This window comes from Panulirus ornatus, chromosome 46, assembly GCF_036320965.1.
Source record: "Panulirus ornatus isolate Po-2019 chromosome 46, ASM3632096v1, whole genome shotgun sequence".
In the NCBI taxonomy this organism is placed as follows: Eukaryota; Metazoa; Arthropoda; class Malacostraca; order Decapoda; family Palinuridae; genus Panulirus; species Panulirus ornatus.
In genome coordinates this window covers 23,170,124-23,185,670 of record NC_092269.1, presented here as the reverse complement: position 1 = coordinate 23,185,670, position 15,547 = coordinate 23,170,124, and the positions used below count along the sequence as shown (strand labels likewise).

The 15,547-nt window shown below is 41.7% G+C and overlaps 1 protein-coding gene across 1 annotated transcript in view; it reads right to left on the bottom strand.

The window, feature by feature from the left end:
- Window positions 1-209: 209 nt before the first annotated feature.
- LOC139763363 (glutamate receptor 1-like) overlaps window positions 210-15,547 on the bottom strand; it is a 43,810-nt gene continuing 28,472 nt past the window's right edge. Inside the window, exon 6 of the mRNA XM_071689384.1 lies at window positions 210-483. Within this exon, the coding sequence (XP_071545485.1) occupies window positions 346-483 (138 nt within the window). The 3' untranslated portion in view covers window positions 210-345. The remainder of the gene's footprint in view (window positions 484-15,547) is intronic.

Sequence of the window (15,547 nt, the reverse complement as noted above, 5' to 3'; positions counted from 1 at the left end):
TTTTGGTAAAAGTCTTCGGTTATCTGCCCAGAAATTTACCTGATATCAATCTCATTGAATACTTGTAGGCTATTATCAAAATGAAATTACGTAACCAGTATACTTCGTTGCTACTTAGGTTGAAGGCCATTGGTGAAATGGCTTTAGAACCTTGCTGATTTAGTTTTTGGTTGTGTCAAGGTTAGTGTAAAGAGAAATGAGCAGAGAATAAAGTAATTGTTATTGGTGTACAAATATATTTCAAGGTTTTATAACTCCTCCAGCCGAGTTGTTGTAAGAAAAATGTTCCAATCTCAACATGGCAGGAATAACATCTTGGAAGAATCAGCAATACTTCAGAGAATCTCATCCCTCAGTCTTGTTGCAGTAACTATAAAGGATCTCCCCTAGAAGGAAGAGGCAGGCGACACCGGACCCAAAGAGCAGCAGGTAGAAGGCGCCTTGCAGGTGTTGCAGCTCCAACACCACCTGGCTGCTCTCCTTCTGCAATTAAGATGATTATGTATAAATCAACAAGGTTTCTGGTGTACTGGTGTCCGCTCTGAAAGCATATGATATCTAAGGTTATACATGGAAATATACGAAAGTGTTCAAGATTTTTGTTTTTCTTTTTAAAGTTGAGTTTTTGCAATTACGGAATCACGTGTTTCTTGTTCTTTTCTGCATATATATATATATATATATATATATATATATATATATATATATATATATATATATATATATCATTTTTTTGTTTATCATACTCTGTCGCTGTCTCCCGCGTTAGCGAGGTAGCGCAAGGAAGCGGACGAAAGAATGGCCCAACCCACCCACGGAAACATGTATCTACATAAACGCCAACGCACGTACACATATATACCTATACATTTCAATGTATACTTGCACATACATACACAGACATATACATATATACACATGAATATATTCATACATGCTGACAACGCCACACATGAAATGGCACCCCCTCCCCCCGCGTGCATGCAAGGCAGTGCTAGAAAAAGACAACAAAGGCATTATTCGTTGAAACTCAGTCTCTAATTGTCATATGTAATGCAGGGAAACCACAGCTCCCTTTCTACATCTAGGCTCCACAAAACATTCCATGGTTTACCCTGGACACTTCATATTCCCTGGCTCAATCCATTGACAGCACGTCGACCCCGATATACCACATCGTTCCAGTTCACTCTATTCCTTGCACGTTTCTCACCTTCCTGCATGTTCAGGCCCCGATCGCTCAAAATCTCTTTCACTCCATCCTTCCACCTCCAATTTGGTCTCCCACGTCTCGTTCCCTCCACCTCCGACACATATATCCTCTTTGTCATTCTTTCTTCACTCATTCTCTCCATGTGACCAAACCATTCCAATACACCCTGTTCTGCTCTCTCAACCACACTCTTTTCATTACCGCACATCTCTCTTATTCTTTCAGTACTTACTAGATCAGACCACCTCACACCACATATTGTCCTCAAACATCTCATTTCCAACACATCCACCCTCTTCCGCACAACCCCATCTGTAGCCCACGACTCACTACCACATAACATTTTTGGAACCACTAGCCCTTGAAAACATACCCATTTTTGCTCTCCGGGATAACGTTCTCGCCTTCCACACATTCTTCAACACTCCCAGAAGCATCGCCCCCTCCCCCACCCTGTGACTCATTTTCACTTTCATGGTTCCATCCGCTGCCAAACACACTCCCAGATATCTAAAACACTTTACTTTCTCCAGTTTTTCTCCAATCAAATCTACCTCCCAATTTACTTTTCCCTCAACCCTAATTTACCTAATAATCTTGCTCTTATTCACATTTGCTTTTTTCTTTCTCACACATTATAAAACTCAGTCACCAGCTTGTGCAGTTTCTCACCCGAATCAACCACCAGCACTGTATCATCAGAGAACAACAACTGATTTACTTCCCATGCCCTCTCATCCATAACGGACTGCATACTTGCCCCTCTCTCCAAAATTCTTGCATTCACCTCCATAACAACCTCATCCATAAACAACCATGGAAAAATCACGCACCGCTACCGAAATCGACATTCACTGAGAACCAATCCCTTTCCTCTCTTCCTACTCATACATATGCCTTACATCCTCGATAAACACTTTTCACTGCATTTAGCAACCTACCTCCCACGCCATATACTCTTAATACCTTCTACAAAGTATCACTATCAACTATATCATAAGCCTTCTCCAGACCCATAAATGCTGCATACAAATCCATCTGTTTTGCAAAGTATTTTTCACAAACATTTTTCAAAGCAAACACCTGATATACACATCCTCTACCATTTCTGAAACCACACTGCTCTTCCCCAGTCTGATGCTCTCTGCATGCCTTCATCCTATCAATAAATACTCTCCCATATAATTTCCTAGGAATACTCAACAAACTTATAACTCTGCAATGTGAACACACCTTTATCCCCTTTGCCTTTGTACAATGGAACTATGCATGCATTCCGCCAATCCTCAGGCACTTCACCGTGAACAATGACCATCCTTACCAACTAGTCAGTAGCTCACTCACACCCTTTTTTAATAACTTCCAGTGCAATACCATCCAAACCCACCACCTTGCCGGCTTCCAATCTCCGCAAACCTTTCACTACCTCTTGTCTATTCACCAAACCTTCCTCCCTGACTTTCTCACTTTGAACACCACCTCGACCAAAACACCCTACATCTGCCACTCTATCATCACATTCAACAAACCTTCAAAATACTCACTCCATCTACTTCTCACTTCACCACTACTTGTTATTACCTCCTCAGTTGCCCCTTCGCCGATGTTCCCATTTGTTCTCTTCTCTTAAGCACTTTACCTCCTTTTAAATCATCTTTTTATTCTCCCTAATATTTAATGATACTCTATCAGCCCAAACTCTCATTTGCCCTCTTGCAAGTTTTCTCTTGACCTCCTGCCTTTCTTTTATACCTCTCCCAGTCGTTCGCACTATTTCCCTGCAAAAATCTTCTAAGCGCCTATCTCTTCTCATTCACTAACAATCTTGCTTCTTCATCCCACCACTCACTACCCTTCAGATCTATCCACCTAGCACCTTTCTCATGCCCCAAGTATCTTTTGGACAAGCCATTACTGCTTCCCTAAATACATTCCATTCCTACCCCGCTCCCCTTACGTCATTTGTTCTCACCTTATTCCATTCTGCACTCAGTCTCTCCTAGTATTTACTCCCCCAAGTTTCATTTACAAGCTCACTTACTCTCACCACCCTCTTCACCCAGACATTCTCTCTTCTTTTCTGAAAGCCTCTACAATTCTTCACCTTCGCCTCCACAAGATAATGATAAGACATTTCCCCAGCTGCCGATCTCAGCACATTGACCTCCAAAAGTCTCTCTTTCATGCGCCTATTAATTAACACATATTCCATAACATTCTCTGGGACTCTTTCCTACTTACATAAGTATACTAATGTATATCTCATTTTAAACCAGGTATTCCTAATTGCTAGTCCTTTTTCAGCTCACAAATCTAAAAGCTCTTCACCATTTCCATTTAAAACACTGAACACCCCATGTACACCCATTATATCCTCAACTGCCATATTACCCACCTTTGCATTCAAATCACACATCCCTATAACCCGGTCTCGTGCACTAAAGCTGCTGACACACTCACTCAGCTGCTCCCGAAACAGATGCCTCTCATGATCTCTCGTCGCACGACAAGGTGCATAGGCACCAATAATCTCCCACCTCCATCTATCCACTGTCAGATTTACCCATATAAATCTAAAGTGTACTTTCTTAAATTCTCTCACATAATCCTACAACTCCTGCCTCAGGAGTAAGGTTACTCCTTCCTTTGCTCATATCCTCGCACCAACCTCTTAGTTTACTCCCAAGACATTCCCAAACCACTCTTTCTCTTTACCCTTGAACTTCGTTTCACTCAGCGCCAAAACATCCAATCTATCTTCCTCTAACATTCTACCTATCCCTCCTTTTTTTTCACTTTGCTAACAACCAGACACATTTAGATACCCCACACTAAGCCTTCGAGGAGAATGAGCACTCTCGCATTATTCCTTCACATGTCTCCCCTTTTATTAAGTTAGAATACAAAGACGGAAGGTTTTTAGCCCCCGCCCCGGTCTCCTTTATTTGCTTTCTATATATATATATATATATATTGACGTTTGTGTGAATAAATTGTACATTTCCTTTTCCATAGCCAGAGGTTGAACCATTATGTGACGTTCATTTTTTCATTCATTTCAAGCTAAAAGTTTGTTTTCTAAATTGTTTCTTACATTTTTCATATGTATATATATGTATGTGTGTGTGTGTGTGTGTATGTGCGTATGTGTGTGTATGTGTGTGTGTGTGTGTGTGTGTATATATATATGTATATTATCCCTGGGGATAGGGGTGAAAGAATTCCTCCCACGTATTCCTCACGTGTCGTAGAAAGCGACTAGAGGGGACGGGAGCGGGGGGCCGGAAATCCTCCCCTCCTTGTATTAACTTTCTAAAATGGGAAACAGAAGAAGGAGTCACGCGGGGAGTGCTCATCCTCCTCGAAGGCTCAGAATGGGGTGCCTAAATGTGTGTGGATGTAACCAAGATGTGAAAAAAGGAGAGATAGGTAGTATGTTTGAGGAAAGGAACCTGGATGTTTTGGCTCTGAGTGAAACGAAGCTCAAGGGTAAAGGGGAAGAGTGGTTTGGAAATGTCTGGGGAGTGAAGTCAGGGGTTAGTGAGAGGACAAGAGCAAGGGAAGGAGTAGCAATACTCCTGAAACAGGAGTTGTGGGAGTATGTGATAGAATGTAAGAAAGTAAATTCTCGATTAATATGGGTAAAATTGAAAGTTGATGGAGAGAGGTGGGTGATTATTGGTGCATATGCACCTGGGCATGAGAAGAAAGATCATGAGAGGCAAGTGTTTTGGGAGCAGCTAAATGAGTGTGTTAGCGGTTTTGATGCACGAGACCGGGTTATAGTGATGGGTGATTTGAATGCAAAGGTGAGTAATGTGGCAGTTGAGGGAATAATTGGTGTGCATGGGGTGTTCAGTGTTGTAAATGGAAATGGTGTGGAGCTTGTAGATTTATGTGCTGAAAAAGGACTGATGATTGGGAATACCTGGTTTAAAAAGCGAGATATACATAAGTATACTTATGTAAGTAGGAGAGATGGCCAGATAGCGTTATTGGATTACGTGTTAATTGACAGGCGTGCGAAAGAGAGACTTTTGGATGTCAATGTGCTGAGAGGTGCAACTGGAGGGATGTCTGATCATTATCTTGTGGAGGCTAAGGTGAAGATTAGTATGGGTTTTCAGAAAAGAAGAGTGAATGTTGGGGTGAAGAAGGTGGTGAGAGTAAGTGAGCTTGGGAAGGAGACCTGTGTGAGGAAGTATCAGGAGAGACTGTGTACAGAATGGAAAAAGGTGAGAACAATGGAAGTAAGGGGAGTGGGGGAGGAATGGGATGTATTTAGGGAATCAGTGATGGATTGCGCGAAAGATGCTTGTGGCATGAGAAGAGTGGGAGGTGGGATGTTTAGAAAGGGTAGTGAGTGGTGGGATGAAGAAGTAAGAGTATTAGTGAAAGAGAAGAGAGAGGCATTTGGACGATTTTTGCAGGGAAAAAATGCAATTGAGTGGGAGAAGTATAAAAGAAAGAGACAGGAGGTCAAGAGAAAGGTGCAAGAGGTGAAAAAAAGGGCAAATGAGAGTTGGGGTGAGAGACTATCAGTAAATTTTAGGGAGAATAAAAAGATGTTCTGGAAGGAGGTAAATAGGGTGCGTAAGACAAGGGAGCAAATGGGAACTTCAGTGAAGAGCGTAAATGGGGAGGTGATAACAAGTAGTGGTGATGTGAGAAGGAGACGGAGTGAGTATTTTGAAGGTTTGTTGAATGTGTCTGATGACAGAGTGGCAGATATAGGGTGTTTTGGTCGAGGTGGTGTGCAAAGTGAGAGGGTTAGGGAAAATGATTTGGTAAACAGAGAAGAGGTAGTAAAAGCTTTGCAGAAGATGAAAGCCGGCAAGGCAGCAGGTTTGGATGGTATTGCAGTGGAATTTATTAAAAAAGGGGGTGACTGTATTGTTGACTGGTTGGTAAGGTTATTTAATGTATGTATGACTCATGGTGAGGTGCCTGAGCATTGGCGGAATGCGTGCATAGTGCCATTGTACAAAGGCAAAGGGGATAAGAGTGAGTACTCAAATTACGGAGGTATAAGTTTGTTGAGTATTCCTGGTAAATTATATGGGAGGGTATTGATTGAGAGGGTGAAGGCAGGTACAGAGCATCAGATTGGGGAAGAGCAGTGTGGTTTCAGAAGTGGTAAAGGATGTGTGGATCAGGTGTTTGCTTTGAAGAATGTATGTGAGAAATACTTAGAAAAGCAAATGGATTTGTATGTAGCATTTATGGATCTGGAGAAGGCATATGATAGAGTTGATAGAGATGCCCTGTGGAAGGTATTAAGAATATATGGTGTGGGAGGAAAGTTGTTAGAAGCAGTGAAAAGTTTTTATCGAGGATGTAAGGCATGTGTACGTGTAGGAAGAGAGGAAAGTGATTGGTTCTCAGTGAATGTAGGTTTGCGGCAGGGGTGTGTGATGTCTCCATGGTTGTTTAATTTGTTTATGGATGGGGTTGTTAGGGAGGTAAATGCAAGAGTCTTGGAAAGAGGGGCAAGTATGAAGTCTGTTGGGGATGAGAGAGCTTGGGAAGTGAGTCAGTTGTTGTTCGCTGATGATACAGCGCTTGTGGCTGATTCATGTGAGAAACTGCAGAAGCTCGTGACTGAGTTTGGTAAAGTGTGTGGAAGAAGAAAGTTAAGAGTAAATGTGAATAAGAGCAAGGTTATTAGGTACAGTAGGGTTGAGGGTCAAGTCAATTGGGAGGTGAGTTTGAATGGAGAAAAACTGGAGGAAGTGAAGTGTTTTAGATATCTGGGAGTGGATCTGTCAGCGGATGGAACCATGGAAGCGGAAGTGGATCATAGGGTGGGGGAGGGGGCGAAAATTTTGGGAGCCTTGAAAAATGTGTGGAAGTCGAGAACATTATCTCGGAAAGCAAAAATGGGTATGTTTGAAGGAATAGTGGTTCCAACAATGTTGTATGGTTGCGAGGCGTGGGCTATGGATAGAGTTGTGCGCAGGAGGATGGAGGTGCTGGAAATGAGATGTTTGAGGACAATGTGTGGTGTGAGGTGGTTTGATCGAGTAAGTAACGTAAGGGTAAGAGAGATGTGTGGAAATAAAAAGAGCGTGGTTGGGAGAGCAGAAGAAGGTGTTTTGAAATGGTTTGGGCACATGGAGAGAATGAGTGAGGAAAGATTGACCAAGAGGATATATGTGTCGGAGGTGGAGGGAACGAGGAGAAGAGGGAGACCAAATTGGAGGTGGAAAGATGGAGTGAAAAGGATTTTGTGTGATCGGGGCCTGAACATGCAGGAGGGTGAAAGGAGAGCAAGGAATAGAGTGAATTGGAGCGATGTGGTATACAGGGGTTGACGTGCTGTCAGTGGATTGAATCAAGGCATGTGAAGCGTCCGGGGTAAACCATGGAAAGCTGTGTAGGTATGTATATTTGCGTGTGTGGACGTGTGTATGTACATGTGTATGGGGGGGTTGGGCCATTTCTTTCGTCTGTTTCCTTGCGCTACCTTGCAACCGCGGGAGACAGCGACGAGGTATAAAAAAAAAAAAAAATATATATATATATATATATATATATATATATATATATATATATATATATATATATATATATATATATATATATAGGAGTTGTGGGAGTATGTGATAGAGTGTAAGAAAGTAAACTCTCGATTGATATGGGTAAAACTGAAAGTTGATGGAGAGAGGTGGGTGATTATTGGTGCATATGCACCTGGGCATGAGAAGAAAGATCAAGAGAGGCAAGTGTTTTGGGAGCAGCTGAATGAGTGTGTTAGTGGTTTTGATGCACGAGACCGGGTTATAGTGATGGGTGATTTGAATGCAAATGTGAGTAATGTGGCAGTTGAGGGAATAATTAGTATACATGCGGTGTTCAGTGTTGTAAATGGAAATGGTGAAGAGCTTGTAGATTTATGTGCTGAAAAAGGACTGATGATTGGGAATACCTGGTTTAAAAAGCGAGATATACATAAGTATACTTATGTAAGTAGGAGAGATGGCCAGAGAGCGTTATTGGATTACGTGTTAATTGACAGGCGTGCGAAAGAGAGACTTTTAGATGTTAATGTGCTGAGAGGTGCAAATGGAGGGATGTCTGATCATTATCTTGTGGAGGCTAAGGTGAAGATTTGTATGGGTTTTCAGAAAAGAAGAGTGAATGTTGGGGTGAAGAGGGTGGTGAGAGTAAGTGAGCTTGAGAAGGAGACCTGTGTGAGGAAGTACCAGGAGAGACTGAGTACAGAATGGAAAAAGGTGAGAACAATGGAAGCAAGGGGAAAGGGGGAGGAATGGGATGTATTTAGGGAATCAGTGATGGATTGCGCAAAAGATGCTTGTGGCATGAGAAGAGTGGGAGGTGGGTTGATTAGAAAGGGTAGTGAGTGGTGGGATGAAGAAGTAAGAGTATTAGTGAAAGAGAAGAGAGAGGCATTTGGACGATTTTTGCAGGGAAAAAATGCAATTGAGTGGGAGATGTATAAAAGAAAGAGACAGGAGGTCAAGAGAAAGGTGCAAGAGGTGAAAAAAAGGGCAAATGAGAGTTGGGGTGAGAGAGTATCATTAAATTTTAGGGAGATTAAAAAGATGTTCTGGAAGGAGGTAAATAAAGTGCGTAAGACAAGGGAGCAAATGGGAACTTCAGTGAAGGGCGCAAATGGGGAGGTGATAACAAGTAGTGGTGGTGTGAGAGGGAGATGGAGTGAGTATTTTGAAGGTTTGTTGAATGTATTTGATGATAGAGTGGCAGATATAGGGTGTTTTGGTCGAGGTGGTGTGCAAAGTGAGAGGGTTAGGGAAAATGATTTGGTAAACAGAGAAGAGGTAGTGAAAGCTTTGCGGAAGATGAAAGCCGGCAAGGCAGCAGGTTTGGATGGTATTGCAGTGGAATTTATTAAAAAAGGGGGTGACTGTATTGTTGACTGGTTGGTAAGGTTATTCAATGTATGTAGGACTCATGGTGAGGTGCCTGAGGATTGGCGGAATGCGTGCATAGTGCCATTGTACAAAGGCAAAGGGGATAACAGTGAGTGCTCAAATTACAGAGGTATAAGTTTGTTGAGTATTCCTGGTAAATTATATGGGAGGGTATTGATTGAGAGGGTGAAGGCATGTACAGAGCATCAGATTGGGGAAGAGCAGTGTGGTTTCAGAAGTGGTAGAGGATGTGTGGATCAGGTGTTTGCTTTGAAGAATGTATGTGAGAAATACTTAGAAAAGCAAATGGATTTGTATGTAGCATTTATGGATCTGGAGAAGGCATATGATAGAGTTGATAGAGATGCTCTGTGGAAGGTATTAAGAATATATGGTGTGGGAGGAAAGTTGTTAGAAGCAGTGAAAAGTTTTTATCGAGGATGTAAGGCATGTGTACGTGTAGGAAGAGAGGAAAGTGATTGGTTCTCAGTGAATGTAGGTTTGCGGCAGGGGTGTGTGATGTCTCCATGGTTGTTTAATTTGTTTATGGATGGGGTTGTTAGGGAGGTTAATGCAAGAGTTTTGGAAAGAGGGGCAAGTATGAAGTCTGTTGGGGATGAGAGAGCTTGGGAAGTGAGTCAGTTGTTGTTCGCTGATGATACAGCGCTGGTGGCTGATTCATGTGAGAAACTGCAGAAACTGGTGACTGAGTTTGGTAAAGTGTGTGGAAGAAGAAAGTTAAGAGTAAATGTGAATAAGAGCAAGGTTATTAGGTACAATAGGGTTGAGGGTCAAGTCAATTGGGAGGTGAGTTTGAATGGAGAAAAACTGGAGGAAGTGAAGTGTTTTAGATATCTGGGAGTGGATCTGGCAGCGGATGGAACCATGGAAGCGGAAGTGGATCATAGGGTGGGGGAGGGGGCGAAAATTCTGGGGGCCTTGAAGAATGTGTGGAAGTCGAGAACATTATCTCGGAAAGCAAAAATGGGTATGTTTGAAAGAATAGTGGTTCCAACAATGTTGTATGGTTGTGAGGCGTGGGCTATGGATAGAGTTGTGCGCAGGAGGATGGATGTGCTGGAAATGAGATGTTTGAGGACAATGTGTGGTGTGAGGTGGTTTGATCGAGTGAGTAACGTAAGGGTAAGAGAGATGTGTGGAAATAAAAAGAGCGTGGTTGAGAGAGCAGAAGAGGGTGTTTTGAAGTGGTTTGGGCACATGGAGAAAATGAGTGAGGAAAGATTGACCAAGAGGATATATGTGTCGGAGGTGGAGGGAACGAGGAGAAGAGGGTGACCAAATTGGAGGTGGAAAGATGGAGTGAAAAAGATTTTGTGTGATCGGGGCCTGAACATGCAGGAGGGTGAAAGGAGGGCAAGGAATAGAGTGAATTGGAGCGATGTGGTATACCGGGGTTGACGTGCTGTCAGTGGATTGAATCAAGGCATGTGAAGCGTCTGGGGTAAACCCTGGAAAGCTGTGTAGGTATGTATATTTGCGTGTGTGGACGTATGTATATACATGTGTATGGGGGGGGTTGGGCCATTTCTTTCGTCTGTTTCCTTGCGCTACCTCGCAAACGCGGGAGACAGCGACAAAGTATAATAAAATAAAAAAATAATATTTCTTTTTTTCTTTTTTTTTCAAACTATTCGCCATTTCCCGCGTTAGCGAGGTAGCGTTAAGAACAGAGGACTGGGCCATTGAGGGAATATCCTCACCTGGCACCCTTCTCTGTTCCTTCTTTTGGAAAATTAAAAAGAATTGAGAGGGGAGGATTTCCAGCCCCCCGCTCCCTCCCCTTTTAGTCGCCTCCTACGACACGCAGGGAATACGTGGGAAGTATTCTTTCTCCCCTATCCCCAGGGATATATATATATATATATATATATATATATATATATATATATATATATATATATATATATATATATATATATATATATATATATATATATATACATATATATATATATTTATATATATATGTATATATATATATATATATATATATATATATATATATATATATATATATATATATATATATATATATATATATATATATATATATATATATATATATATATGCACACACACACACACACACACACGTCCACACACGCAAACATACACACCCACAAATCCCAACGTACACACATATATACACACACAGACACACACATATCCACACATGCACACAATTCACACTGTCTGCCCCTACTCACCCGCATCGCCAACCCGTCACACACGGAATAACATCCCCCCCCCCCCCCCCCCCCCCCCCCCCCATGTGCAGGAGGCAGCGCCAGGAAAAGACAACAAAGGCCCCATTCGCTCACACTCAATCTCCAGCTGTCATGCAATAATGCCCGAAACCACAGCTCCCTTTCCACATCCAGGCCCCACACAACTTTCCATGGTTTACCCCAGACGCTTCACATGCCCTGATTCAATCCACTGAAGGCACGTCGACCTCGGTATACCGCATCGATCAAATTCACTCTATTCCTTGCCCGCCTTTTACCCTCCTGCATGTTCAGGCCCCGATCACTCAAAATCTTTTTCATTCCATCTTTCCACCTCCAAATTGGTCTCCCACTTCTCCTCGTTCCCTCCACCTCCGACACATATATCCTCTTGGTCAATCTTTCCTCACTCATTCTCTCCATGTATATATATATATATATATATATATATATATATTTTTTTTTTTTTCAAACTATTCGCCATTTCCCGCGTTAGCGAGGTAGCTTTAAGAACAGAGGACTGGGCCATTGAGGGAAATCCTCACCTGGCCCCCTTCTCTGTTCCTTCTTTTGGAAAATTAAAAAAAATTGAGAGGGGAGGGTTTCCAGCCCCCCGCTCCCATATATATATATATATATATATATATATATATATATATATATATATATATATATATATATATATATATATATATATGTATGTATATATTATCGTTTATTATTTTGCTTTGTCGCTGTCTCACGCGTTAGCGAGGTGGCGCAAGGAAACAGACGAAAGAATGGCCCAACCCACCCACATACACCTGTATATACATACACGTCCACACACGTAAATATACATACCTATACATCTTAATGTACACATATTATACACAAACACAAACATATACATATATACACATGTACATAATTCATACTGTCTGCCTTTATTCATTCTCATCGCCATCTCGCCACACATGGAATAGCAACCCCCTCCCCCCTCATGTGTGCGAGGTAGCGCTAGGAAAGACAACAAAGGCCCCATTCGTTCACACTCAGTCTCTACTTATCATGTAATAATGCCCCGAAACCACAGCTCCCTTTCCACATCCAGGACCCACACAACTTTCCATGGTTTACCCCAGACGCTTCACATGCCCTGGTTCAATCCATTGACAGCACGTCGACCCCGGTATACAACATCGTTCCAGTTCACTTTATTCCTTGCACGCCTTTCACCCTCCTGCAGGTTCAGGCCCCGATAACTCATAATATTTTTCACTCCATCTTTCCACCTCCAATTTGGTCTCCCACTTCTACTCATTCCCTCCATCTCTGAGACATATATCCTCTTGGTCAATCTTTTCTAACTCATTCTCTCCATGTGACCAAATCACTTCAAAACACCCTCTTCTGCTCTCTCAACCACACTCTTTTTATTTCCACACATCTCTCTTACCCTTACATTACTTACTCGATAAAACCACCTCACACCACATATTGTCCTCAAACATCTCATTTCCAGCACATCCACCCTCCTGCGCACAACTCTATCCATAGCCCACGCCTCGCAGCCATACAACATTGTTGGGACCACTTTTCCTTCAAACATACCCCTTTTTGCTTTCCGAGATAATGTTCTCGACTTCCAAACATTCTTTAAGGCTCCCTGAATTTTCGCCCCCTCCCCCACCCTATGATTCACTTCCGCTTCCATGGTTCCATCCGCTGTCAGATCCACTATCAGATATCTAAAACACTTTACTTCCTCCAGTTTTTCTCCATTTAAACTTACCTCCCAATTGACTAAACCCTCAACCCTATTGTACCTAATAACCTTGCTTTTATTCACATTTGCTTTTAACTTTCTTCTTTCACACACTTTAGCAAACTCAGTCACCAGCTTCTGCAGTTTCTCACATGAATCATATATATTTTTTTTTTCATACTATTCGCCATTTCCCGCATTAGCGAGGTAGCATTAAGAGCAGAGGACTGAGCCTTTGAGTGAATATCTTCACTTGGCCAATTCCTCTGTTCCTTCTTTAGGAAAACTAAAAACGAGAGGGGAGGATTTCCAGCCCCCCGCTCCCTTCCCTTTTAGTAGCCTTCTATGACACGCAGGGAATATGTGGGAAGTTAAATCTAAGGATAATCATTTACAATAGATACATTATCCATGCATGGTTTTTCAATTGGTTTTATTGCTATGAAAAAAATAAATCCAAAGAATACTATCCATTCCCATCTGTTTTAAAAAATATGTCTAATCATACATTCCACAAATTCCTGAATATCTAAACTCCCATTTCAAGCATCTCTATTTCCATTGCTTTCACTTTCAATATATATATATATATATATATATATATATATATATATATATATATATATATATATATATATATATATATATATATATATATATATATATATATATATATATATATATATATATATATATATATATATATATATATATATATATATATATATATGGGATGGTATTGATTGAGAGATGAAGGCATGTACAGAACATCAGATTAGGGAAGAGCACTGTGGTTTTAGAATAGGTAGAGGATGTGTGGATCAGGTGTTTCCTTTCAAAACGTATGTGAGAAATACTTAGAAAAGCAAATGGATTTGTATGTAGCATTTATGGATCTGTAGAAGGTGTATGATAGAGTTGAGAGAGATGTTCTGTGGATGGTATTAAAAATATATGGTGTGGAAGGTAAGTTGTTAGAGGCAGTGAAAACTTTTTATCGATGATGTACGGCATGTTTACGTGTACGAAGAGAGGAAAGTGATTGGTTCTCTGTCAATGCTGGTTTGCGGCAGTGGTGCGTGATGTCTCCACAGCTGTTTAATTTATCTATTATTGGGATTGTTACGGAAGTGAATGCAAGAGTCTTGGAAAGAGGAGGAAGTATGCAGGCTGTTGTGGATGGAAGACTTTGAGAAGTGAGTCAGTTGTTGTTCGCTGATGATACAGCGCAGGTGGCTCATTCGGGTGAGAAACTGCAAAAGCTGGTGACTGAGTTTGGTAAAGTGTTTGAAAGAAGAAATCTGAGAGTAAATGTGAATAAGAGCAACATTATTAGGTAAGGTAGGGTTGAGGGACAAGGCAATTTGGAGGTAAGTTTGAATGGAGAAAAACTGGAAGAAGTGAATTGTTTTAGATATCTGGAAGTGGATTTGGCAACGGATGCAGCCATGGGAGCGGAAGCGAATCATTGGGAGGGGGAGGGGGTGAAAGTTCTGGGAGCGTTGAAAAATATGTCGAATTCCAGAACGTTGTCTTGGAAAGCAGAAATGCGTATGTTTGAAGGAATAGTGGTTCCAACAATGTTATCTGGTTGCGAGGCGTGGGCAATAGATAGAGTTGTGCGGAGGACGGTGGATGTGCTGGAAATAAAATTTTTTGAGGACAATATGTGGTGTGAGGTGGTTTGATCGAGCAAGTAATGAAAGGGTAAGAGAGATATATGGTAATAAAAAAAGTGTGGTTGAGAGAGACAACCCCTCACCCCGCATGTGCACGAGGTACCGCTAGGAAAAGACAACAAAGGCCCCATTCGTTCACACTCAATCTCTAGCTGTCATGTAATACTGCACCGAAACCACAGCTCCCTTTCTACATCCAGGCCCCAGAGAACTTACCATGGTTTACCCCAGACGCTTCACATGCACTGGTTCAATCCACTGACAGCAAGTCGACCCCGGTATACCACAGCGTTCCAATTCACTCTATTCCTTGCACACCTTTCACCCTCCTGCATGTTCAGGCCCCGATCACTCAAAATCTTTTTCAATCCATCTTTCCACTTCCAATTTGGTCTCCCACTTCTCCTCGTTCCCTCCACCTCTGACATATATATCCTATTTGCCAATCTTTCCTCACTCATTCTCTCCATGTGACCAAACCATTTAAAAACACCCTCTTCTGCTCTCTCAACCACACTCTTTTTATAACCACACATCTCTCTTACCCTTACATTACTTACTCGATCAAGCCACCTCACACCACATATTTTCCTGAGACATCTCATTTCCAGCACATCCATCCTCCTCCTCACAACTATATCCATAGCCCTCGCCTCGCAACCATACAACATTGTTGATACCACTATTCCTTTAAACATACCCATTTTTGTTTTCCAAGATAATGTTCTCGACTTCCACACATTCTTCAAGGCTCCCAGAAATTT